Genomic DNA, 11526 nt, shown 5'->3' on the forward strand with positions numbered 1-11526 from the left:
CCAAGGTCAGGCCCCCTCTTTTTCTTCCTTCCAGAGACCTAATTATGGGCCAGCTTCACTGACTCAGCAGAGATCACTCACTTCTGGGGCTTCCTTATCTCCTTTTGCCTCCATACACACCCCCAAATAAATGCCCTGTCTCTCTTTGCTATTAACACTCTGTAAAGAACTCTCCTGCTTGAACCTGTACTTGTTGGTTAAGCTGTGAGTTTTCTAAAGCAAGCACCAAGGACACCTAGCACTCTATCTGGAAGTAAGTTCACAACAGAGGTCGCAATAGATAATACTTTAGTGAATGCTGTCAGCTGACCAGCAACAATGAGACTCCTCCAGCTCAGCAAGGAAGTCTATGGGCCTAAAGGTGCCTTTGGGGAGGGAGGGGCCAGATAGGGAATAAGACCTTTGCTGAGTGGGGATTACAGGGAGGGGAGGTGTGAGGGGGTGAGGGGGGAAGGCCTACTGGACAACCTTGTGAACTGTAATACAGCCATTAAAGAAAAAAATCTGGGACTTCCCTGGTGGCGCAGTGGTTAAGAGTCCACCTGCCAATGCAGGGAACACGGTTGGAGCCTTGTTCCAGGAAGAGCCCACATGCCACAGAGCAACTAAGCCCATGCGCCACAACTACTGAGCCTGCGCTCTAGAGCCCGCGAGCCACAACTACTGAAGCCCGCGTGCCTAGAGCCAGTGCTCTGCAACAAGACAAGCCACCACCATGAGAAGCCCGCGTACCATAACAAAGAGTAACCCCCGCTACCCCCCTCTCTCTGCAACTAGAGAAAGCCTGTGCTCAGCAATGAAGACCCAACACAGCCAAAAATAAATAAATTAAAAAAAAAATACAAAAAAACCCTGACACTTTCTTAGCAATGATGCAGGAAGCCTGGATCACAGGGATGAAGCGGGAGACTGGAGTTTAGGAAGGACACCTCTTGAGCAACTTCAGGATAGAATGGCAATGTGAGAGAGCGGCACACAAGCAAATGACACGCATAGGTAACCTGATGTAAAAATACTAAAATGTGTCTACATAATAACATGTGGGGAAACAAAACAAGAAACATTAAATGGGCGCAATGTGGACACTACCACAGTATTTCTTAAGCAGCATATCCAAGTCACTTTGGTCTCCATTTCATTTGCTTTGGAAATGCAGCCTAAAACAACGTTTATCTACAAAAACTATTTATGCAATAATCTAACACTTATGGCAGCCAGGAAGACAGTGCCATAGAGTTGAGTTACTTATCTTTTTAAATATTGACTGTCCGATTTTAAGCAGCAACAACTCTGTGTGATTCGTCACCTGACAAATTGCAAGTCATGTGGGTTTTTTTGTTGTTTGTTTTTTGTGGGTTTTGTGTGTTTTCTTTTGCAAGTAATGGTTTTGATGGACTCATTTGTATTTAGATGTCTATTTAACATCAGTCAACAGCATTTACTATGTGTTGGCCTGTTTCTTAGGCATTGGGTGTACAACAGTGAGTGACAGGGACTTCTCTGGTGGTCCAGTGGGTAAGACTCCGTGCTCCCAATGCAGGGGGCCCAGGTTTGATCCCTGGTTGGGGAACTAGATCCTACATGCCACAACAAAGATCCTATGTGCCACAACTAAGACCCCGTGCAACTAAAATAAATAAATAAATTTTTTTTTTTAAATAATGAATGACAGAAGATGCCTGCTCTGTAAGAATTTACAGACTAGAAAGGAAGAGGGTCTAGTAAACATAGTAAATCTAGTATGTCTGATCAGTACCAGGGCCAGGACAAGGGGAAGCAGAATACTGTAGTTACTCAAGTCCAAAGAGTCAGGGAAGGCTTCTTAGAGGATGAGCAGAAATTAGCTAGGGAAAAAAAAAAAAGGGAGGAGATATTCCAGGCGGTGGGAATAGCATATACAATGAATAGTTTATGCTATTAAGCTATTATTAGCTTAATTTAGTGCTATCGTGTTCATAGATTAATAGTTTAGATGAGTTCCCAATAATGAAATGCAAAAGGTGACATTTAACGACTTAAAATTTATTCAATTCAAAAGGCCATGCTTTATTCTGATATGGATACCTTTCCTACTTTGGGGATATTATAATGTCATGTTTTCCCCAAAATGATAGTGACAGCAGATGATAAGGTAATTCTTTAAAAAACATCTTTGGCAAAATAAAAGATTTTCAAACTGTGTTGATCCCTAAGTTTTACTAGTCTATGAAATAGAAAAAGAAGTTCATTCCCTCACCCTATATAAATGTTTTTTTTTCTTCTTCTCTCCTTCTTTTTGGTTAAATAACACAATTACTCAAAAAGTCTACAGATTTGGATTTGTTAGTCCAAAGCAAACTGTTCTAGTAACATTTGAGCTGAGGGATGGGAATATAATGCCCAGCCCTTTGAGGATTCTAGTTAGTTGCCTGATAGTTTCCTCTATAGAAAGTACTTTCTGAGCTCTTAAGCACTCCAAAGACCTGACATTTGTTACTTGCAAATTTATTTTGAAACCCAGGTTCATTTTCTGGATTGTTTTGACATATTTCCTAAGATTTTTTTTTTAGTGCTTTGATTGAAAATTTTCTAGGTTTTAGAAATTAATTAGATGATTATCAAATTGCCTGATGACAATATATATAAGCTGGCTTATATAGATATATAAGCTTATATATATATAAAGATATAGATATATGTATTTGAGTGTTTACTTAGTGCTGGAGACAGTGCTAAATAATCTCTAGTTATTCCACGTAGTCTTCACAACAACCTTTATAATTTTTAGATTACAGTGCAGAGAGGTTAAATAACTTGCCTAAGGACACAGAGTCAAGAGATGGGTTTGTAAATAGTTGGGAGTGCCCTGTAGTTTAGCATATCAACAAGATGAGAAAGTGCCTTTATAAACTCAAAAGCTGTCAAGAAACACCTCCTTGTTTCTTGGATGGGAAGAGCCTTACTAAACTTCTGGAACAACATTACTAAACATATATGTCTGGATTTGAAAACCATTAGCAATTAACATTGTACACTATCTAAAGCTTACATTTAGGACCAATATGTATTTCCTTTTTTTTTTTTTCTCCTTGAGTACTCCCTAGATCCTCTCGGGGTAAAAGAGGAATGTCTTAAATCCACTTGTCTGTTAAAGGAAAGATTTAAAATGGTAAACACACACATACAATAAAAAACAGTGGGAGGAAAAACCCTTCAAGAATATGTGAGTTAAACTTTCTGTTAACTCTATTCAGCTGAATTTCAGAAGCATTCAGAAAGGGTCCAGCTGCTGCCTGGGAAGGCAGTTAAAACTAGTGGACATTTCAGGGCTTCCCTGGTGGCGCAGTGGTTGCGAGTCCGCCTGCCGATACAGGGGACACGGGTTCGTGCCCCGGTCTGGGAAGATCCCATATGCCGCGGAGCGGCTAGGCCCGTGAGCCATGGCCACTGAGCCTGCGCGTCCGGAGCCTGTGCTCCGCAACGGGAGAGGCAACAACAGTGAGAGGCCCGCATACTGCAAAAAAAAAAAAAAGTAGTGGACATTTCATAATGTATGCAAATGTTAAGTCATTACATAGTACACCTGAAACTAACATGATATATATCAAATATATTTCAATGAAAGAAAAAAAAGTAGTGGAGAAAACATGAGCTGGGAGACAGGTCTGAGTTCAGATCCAAGCATTTTGTTATCTTCATTATTTCTATTTTGTAGATGAGTCAATTTAAGCTCAGAATTAGTGGGAGTCCAAGTTGGAGACTAGGCTTGAAGGAGAAAAACTTTCACCTGATTTCTAATGTAATGCTCAAAAGACTGATGATGTAAGGAAAATGAACAGAGCAGATGATTAAGGGTGGGTGGGGTTTAGAGGGATATCAGAAAATCTTGTTCTAGGGCTATGGTAATTTTAAAGATTTACTTGTTTCCCTATCTCCTTTTTGAGTAGTGAAAGGTTTCAGATCCCTAGTGAAGTAATTAGCATGACGTTTATTTTTAAGCACAGTTATATCTGAAAAGTCCTAGAAGGAAACAAATGTACCTATTTCCCATTATTTTTGATGCATTGATGCATTTAATCAAAGAAAATAATTTCACAAGTCAATGCTTTTAAAGAATTTATTTTTATTATCCTTTAAAGTATTTATTTCACATGTAACTACCTAATTACTGTGTATGAATGAAAAAATAATCTAGAAGTTATTCTTTCAAGCCCCGTTTTACGTATTTCATTTAAACAACAAAATTTTTTCTCCTGCTGCTTTATAGTAAATTCTACTTTTCCTTCATTTCTATACCCTTTGGCTCAGTACTGTGTTTTGCAATATTGATGACCAAGTAAGCTCAGGATATTTATTTCCATCTGGCAGAGTTCAGCTTCTGCCTCTTGTTTGCTTTCTCCATCTGCCCACCCAGCTCACCATCTTTTTTTTTTCCTCCTCCTTAATGGAGTTCGGGTTAACCCTCTCGCAGGCCTAATCCTTTTAGCAGGCTTGCGCCTTCGTATTTTTTTTTTCCCTAGTTTTGCAAGTAGGACTTCAAGTAAACTTAAATGTCTGTGCCTAATACTTTCACAACCTTCACATTTTACCTTTTTTTGTTTTTATAAAGAACAGCAGAACGCTAAGGCTCAGATAGTTACTTGGATTAGAAAAAAAGGAAACAACCTTCGGTTTTGCGCGTAAACGGTGTAAAATGCATTACATAGATTTTTTTCTTTTTACAGACTAAACTTACTACGGTTGCCATACTTCTCTTCAGTAACAGGCTTTCTTACCAGTTTTAACCTGGATTCAGTAAGGTCTCCACTCTGACTCCTGAAGTTACTGAAACAGCAACCACAAAAGGCTTACTAACCTTTTATTTATTTATTTTGCAATTAAACTTTGACAAAGACATCCCCCAATCCTCCCTAAGGGTGGAGCATAAACGGCTCTGTGGCGTCGGCTGCACGTTTGCGAGGGGAACTCGGCTCCGAAGGCTGCAGGATGCCCCGCGAGAGCCGGTTCTCCCTCCTTTTCTCCGCACTCCCTGTATCCTCAACACTTGTACCCGCATCCCGCTGCCCCGTACGCTCTTCCGGCCTTTGGAACCAGCCACACAGACTCGGCATGGGGACGGGATGTAAACACCGAGTACAGCTAGCGGCCGGTGCCGTGCAGGCCGATCCGTGCCGCCGGCGCGGGTGTAGACAGCCTGAGCCGGGCGGCTTTTATCTGCACAGCATTAAGCCTCCTTGCAGGCGAGCCTGGGCAGCGCACTCCTTCAGAAGACGCGCTGGCGCGGCGCCTAGACTTGCTGAAGCGAGAAGGAGGGGCGAGGGCTGGGGGCGGGGCTTTCACACGCGCACCCTGTTTCCTCCGTCCCCCGCCACTGCTCCCCCTTCTCCGGCTGCCACTCGGGGGTTTATTTGTTTACAAGCGGATTACGTCAGCTCCTCCCTCTCTTCCCGGTCTATGGGCCCGCCCCCTGGCCCCTTTTTCCCGCCCCCTCCGGCTCCGAATCTGCTTGCGTCACAATGGTGCGATCTCCGGAATGGCTGGAGTCGGCCGTCACGCTCCCGCCACGCCACTTCCTTTCCGCGGCGCTATAAAAAGTGATGCACGGCCTCTGCTTCTCTTTGCCGGTCTAAGCTGGAAATGCAATTGTTTGAACCTTCGGAGGCTGCGGAGCTGGAGGCGGAGGCGGCTGGGGAGGTCCGAGCGATGTGACGAGGCCGCCGTCGCTCATCTTTTCCTCTCTCCTGCCGCCTCCTACCTCAAAAATAACTTTTTTACTATAAAGAAAGGAGAAAAAAAGTAGCCGTTCGCGCCTCACGCCCTCTCTCTCTCTCAGCCCTCTGACCTGTGAGGGAGCCCGGGGTGGCCGCTCCGCCGTCGGGGTCGCGCCGCCGAGCCCCGGCCGCCCCGGGCCGCCCCCGCCCGCCGCCCCCATGCATCCCTTCTACACCCGGGCCGCCACCATGATAGGCGAGATCGCCGCCGCCGTGTCGTTCATCTCCAAGTTCCTCCGCACCAAGGGGCTCACGAGCGAGCGACAGCTGCAGACCTTCAGCCAGAGCCTGCAGGAGCTGCTGGCAGGTGAGCAGACCACGGCGGGAGGGCGATGGGCGCCGGGGAACGCCGCCGCACATCCCCGGGCCGAGCCGTCGGGGCCGCGGGAGTCTCGGTGGCGCCGCGCTCGGGTCCGGCCGCGGGACGGTGGCTGGCGCGCTGGGCGGTCGCTAACGGCGGGTCCCGAGGAGGGTTTGGGGGCTGGGCCGAGGGCGCTCCCTCCTCCCCCCACGGCTGGCAAACCGAGGGGAGAAGAAAATAGACGCACAACAAAGAAACTAAAGCCGACCGAGTCTGGAGCTGTGGTCTTCGGACGGTCCGCGGGTTTGGGGGACAAAGGAGCCGCGGGGCTGGGGGTTGGTTCGACGCCCCCTTTCCCCAATCCTGTCCAACCGTTGCGGGCTCGGCGGCCCGGCCCCGGGGTGGGAAAGCGCGCCGCTGCCCCGAAGCCAGCCCGGGACGGACGTGCCGTCTCCCCCCTCCTCCTTCCCCTTCCCATTAATCATCGGATTTGTCACCGGTACAATTACAGCCCTGCCCAGAGCGTGGTTTAGGGTTGGTTGTTTTACTTCCCTTCGGGGTTAACAGTCTGGTGGCGCTTCTCTCCTCCAAAGCTGTAAACCCCATTGTGTGCGTCTGGGGTGGGGTGGGGAAAGTAAACAGGCTCCCGGCTGGCGGAGGCTGCGCGCGTGATTCCCGTTTTGGCGGCCCAACCGGTTGGTTCCCGGAGATTGTTTTGTCCCGTACTACGGCTATTTCTAAAACCCGGCCCGCGTTTCCCATCCCCGCACACGCACAGCCGCGAACGCGATGCTGGGCATTTAAAAAAGTTGATAGTTCGCATTTTCACTCCAAGGAGCCAGCGGAAGAAGGAAACTACGGCGGGAACCAGCAGTAACGGTGTCTAAGCATTGTTTTCTCTGTTCTTTTCTTCTATAGAACATTATAAACATCACTGGTTCCCAGAAAAGCCCTGCAAGGGATCAGGTTACCGCTGTATTCGCATCAACCATAAAATGGATCCTCTGATTGGACAGGCAGCACAGCGGATTGGACTGAGCAGTCAGGAGCTGTTCAGGCTTCTCCCAAGTGAACTCACACTCTGGGTTGATCCTTACGAAGTGTCCTACAGAATTGGAGAGGATGGCTCCATCTGTGTGCTGTACGAAGCCTCACCAGCAGGAGGTAGCACCCAAAACAGCACCAACGTGCAAATGGTAGACAGCAGAATCAGCTGTAAGGAGGAACTTCTCTTGGGCAGAACAAGCCCTTCCAAAAACTACAATATGATGACTGTATCAGGTTAAGATATAGTCTATGGATGCATCATCTTATAATGGATGGATAAATTTGATTTTTGCTTTGGGTGGGCTCCTCTTGGGGATGGATTATGGAATTTAAACCATGTCACAGCTGTGAAGATCTGGCACAAGATAGAGTGGTAAAAAAAATTTTTAAGTGACAGTGCCATAGTTTGGACAGTACCTTTCAATGATTTAATAGCCTGTGAGTCCAAGTAAATGATCACCTTATTTGCTAGGGAGTGAAGTCCTAGGGTGGTTTTAGTTTCTCCCAGACATGATACCTAAATTTTTACATCAGTCCCTTTAACGCAAATCTGTGTTTCAAAGAACCTTTCTCTGCAGTAGAACTTGCAGAGAAAATTTGCACTATGACACTTAAAGTTGTTATCCTTTCTGGCAGCTCAATAGGAAAGCTCAACATTTTAAACATGGTAGTACTGGAAATTTTATGACAAGATTTTTACCTAGCACTTAAATATGTATAAATGTACATAAGACAAACTAGTAAGCATGACCTGGGAAAATGGTCAGACCTTGTATTATGTTTTTGGCCTTGAAAGTAGCAAGTGACCAGAATCTGCCTTGGCAGCAGGCTTTAAAAAAGACCCTTAAAAAGACACTGTCTCAACTGTGGTGTTAGCACCAGCCAGCTCTCTGTACATTTGCTAGCTTGTAGTTTTCTAAGACTGAGTAAACTTCTTATTTTTAGAAAGTGGAGGTCTGGTTTGTAACTTTCCTTGTACTTAATTGGGTAAAAAGTCTTTTCCACAAACCACCATCTATTTTGTGAACTTTGTTAGTCATCTTTTATTTGGTAAATTATGAACTGGTGTAAATTTGTACAGTTCATGTATATTGATTGTGGCAAAGTTGTACAGATTTCTATATTTTGGATGAGAAATTTTTCTTCTCTCTATAATAAATTGTTTCTTATCTTGGCATTTTAATTAATCTCTTGTCATGATTACAGAGGTTCAGCTAAAAGAAATATATTTCTCAGAAGACTTAGTTTCTGTAAGCCATGTGAATGTCAGTTGCACACTGGTCATGCTGAAAAACATTTGATAAGGAGTGAAGATGATCTGTGTATACATATTTAGGTGTTGGAAGATAAACACAGGGGTAACATGATTTTTCAAAAGTTCTAAAGTGAAAACATGGACACATTCCCAGGCTAATGAAATGAGGATAAGAGACAAAGGTAACATCAACCAAAAAGAATGATACTCAAAGGATTACATTTCACTGCTTCCCTGTTGAAGTGAAGATATAAATGTTCTATTCTGGCCCACCTTTGAAAAACAGTTATTTTGCCCCATGGATTCCTTGTTCAATTAGAAAACCCTGGGGCAGGTGGCCCGTAGCCTTAACCACCAGGCTATAATCACTGCACAGAGATTGGTTGCTTTTTGCCTTTCGTCAGCTGCAAGATTTACATAAAAATCACTTAAGCTGGAATTCAACAAAAGGTATGTTTGAATTTTTATTCTGAAATTGAAATGCTGAGTTTTTGATTCCTCATTCTCAGACTTATTTCAGATAAGTACTAAGAACCTAAATGAAACAAATGAACGTTGAATGCTGGAGTGTAGGTTACTCCACTACCCCATATGATAAAGCTTGTTTTTAATTCTTTGGCTGTAGGAGGACAACATGGTTTTTCAGTGAAAATTAAAAATGGAAAATTTTGTTTTTCTCTACACAAGTAACGTATTAACATATAGTGACTTTTGGGGGGTATTCATGTAAACATGTTCACACTGGAAATATGCAATCTAGGTTACTTGAAATCAGTAGTTCCAAATAAATTTGGAAATTGATTTCTCCCTGTAAGATTAAATTCTGATTTTGTAGCCACAGGAATACACAGCTAAACAAGCAGGTGTTTAGAATACAAAGGATGTTTGTGTACTTTATTGGCAGGCGGTCCTTGAGAGTTTGAATTATAACCACAACACATGGACTACCCTTGCCACTTACATAAATGGTTTTATTTTTCAGTCTGTTTTTTGGAATTCCCCCCCCCACCTCCTCCAGTTTTTCAAACTTAAATTTACAATAAAACAACTGATAGTATGGTTTCTACACAGGTGCTAACTGCTACTGTTTACCAACTGCATTTCATCTGGTAACTCCTTCGAAGCTAGATAACTGATAAAGCTTTGCACACTGGGACCCGAGGCAAAGGATGACTTCCAGGCAGTTTAGGAATAGGTCAATATTTTAGTACCTAAAACTTTTTTTTTCCGATGGGGAGTCATTCTTCAAGATTTTTGACATCGGACTTTTTGGTACTTTAAAGAAATTTGGTGGGAAGAGAACTTAATGAAAACATTTTATTTTAGAATTCAGGTGATGTCTGGCATGTAAGGAGCTGTTAGAGTTCCAAGACTTGCAAACATCTCAGACCTAGCATCCAGCTGTTTCCTGTGACTTTAACCTTAACATTCCCCAAACAATTGTCTCCAGGATAGTAGCTGTTTGATACATCTTCTTCATTGCTTCTGGGAACGTTTTGCGGAGCTATTTTGATAAAAGCATTTGAGTGTCTGTTGTATGCACAGGCAGGTGTGTGCCAGGCCTGCACACGTAGACATTTATTTACGTACGCACCAGTGTGTTGTGTACTTTTTAAAAAAAACTTTAATAGTGGTAGAATTTAAAGGGCTTTTTACACTGCCTGAGTTAAAAGATAGTTTCTTAAGAGATCCTTTTAAGAAAGGGTGACTGCTTTCAATATCATTAGTTGCCACTGGCACCAGGGATTCATAGTTATTGGCAATAAAGTTTAGAAATAATTATTCTGAGTTTTAACAGGTAGTTTTAAAATTACTTCCTTTTCTCCAGATGTTAAGTACTGTCTTGGTCTATGACACTGAATGAAGCAGGGCTTAAAGTGAATTGTGTGGCAAGAGTTATCCTAGTTCATGCAGCGTAATGTGGCTGTTTCCATGCAGTCTGGAATGAGAATCACGTGTCCTTACCCTTAATTTCCAATATTTCTGTGATAATAGACTGGAAAGGCGACCAGAAAATTGCTTTCTGGTACTATTGCACAAATGGTTTCCTTAAGTCACTATAACTCAAATTGCAAATAATTTTGTTTTGTATATAGGTGTTATAGATTACGGAATTGGCCTTCAAGTTAAGAGGAAGCAGTATTCCTGACTGTTGTAGTGTTTAATGACTAAAGGTTTTCAGACTCCCTTTAATCTTAGGAACAAATACATCTACTATTAGACATTTTCTTAGGTGATTTTTTAACATACCTGATACTCTCCTTCCTCTTTGCAGAAGAGATATGAGACAACTGAAACAGTCTTGTATATTGAAGTTTAAAGATATATCCTCTCCACTTTTCAACTTTATTTCAGACAATGTGATAAGATGCTATTGATAAGCTATATAGGGAGATTTTGTCCAAAGTTTTATATATACACAAGAGATTTCAAAAAGTGTATTTTGGATTGTCTGAAACGGTAGCTTTCGTACTTATCTGAAGGTATACAGACTGCAAATAGTTGAGTCTCTTCTCTCAGTCTCTGCAGTCGAACTTTTATATATGGCTGCTGCCAAAATATAACAATGGTTTATTTTTCATGTTTGGAACATAACAGTATGAAAAAATCTTTTGTAGTGAAATAGTTTGTACTACTAACCAAACCCAAACCAAGCTGCTTCACTGAGTCCTTAAGTAATTTACATTAATACAAGTGGGCCAGAGGAATTCATATGTTGAGTTATTTCTGGTTATTTCTATAGATCTTTATATTTTCTTCTGAGAATAGCAGGAGGTGAAGGAAGATCATTAAGCAAGATGTTAAGTTTGGTATTTTTGAGATGCTCTTAAACAAGTAAGCCTTAAATTGTATTAATAGTGAGGATTGACACCATTTCCTCAATGACAATTTGTGGAGTATATGACAGTTTTTTTGACTGCCATTTTAACTTGGTTTACCAGTTCCTTTTGGCATTTTTCAGTGTGTCAAACAGGAATAGAAAAATGGTAAGGCTTCCAGTTGTAGTATTCTGAATTTTTTTTTTCTTTTTTTAATGCTTTGTCGTCTCATAGTTGCATAATCTTACAAGGAATGTTTTGGAGTTCAACTTCTGACTTTTATATGAGCCTTTGCATGATAATTTGTCATTTTAGTGTTGAAGATGCAGTGATCTTTTGGGAATTCTGTAATAA

The 11526-nt window shown here is 42.5% G+C and overlaps 1 protein-coding gene across 1 annotated transcript; it reads left to right on the plus strand.

Moving 5' to 3' along the window:
• The first annotated feature begins 5602 nt into the window (after positions 1-5602).
• Positions 5603-8281, plus strand: BTG1 (BTG anti-proliferation factor 1). The gene is made up of 2 exons (XM_030856405.2): positions 5603-6057; positions 6970-8281. Exons 1-2 carry the CDS (start codon positions 5910-5912, stop codon positions 7335-7337), a joined length of 516 nt encoding a protein of 171 aa, XP_030712265.1. The 5' UTR covers positions 5603-5909; the 3' UTR covers positions 7338-8281.
• Positions 8282-11526: the final 3245 nt, after the last annotated feature.

This window comes from Globicephala melas, chromosome 10 (genome assembly GCF_963455315.2).
Source record: "Globicephala melas chromosome 10, mGloMel1.2, whole genome shotgun sequence".
Classification (NCBI taxonomy): Eukaryota; Metazoa; Chordata; class Mammalia; order Artiodactyla; family Delphinidae; genus Globicephala; species Globicephala melas.

What these genes read in the sequence shown, in the direction of transcription:
- BTG1 (XM_030856405.2), top strand. Translation starts at nt 5,910, where the DNA reads ATGCATCCCTTCTACACCCGGGCCGCCACCATGATAGGCGAGATCGCC. An exon ending in CCTGCAGGAGCTGCTGGCAG is followed by an intron (nt 6,058 to 6,969) that starts GTGAGCAGACCA and finishes TTTCTTCTATAG; the next exon opens with AACATTATAAACATCACTGG.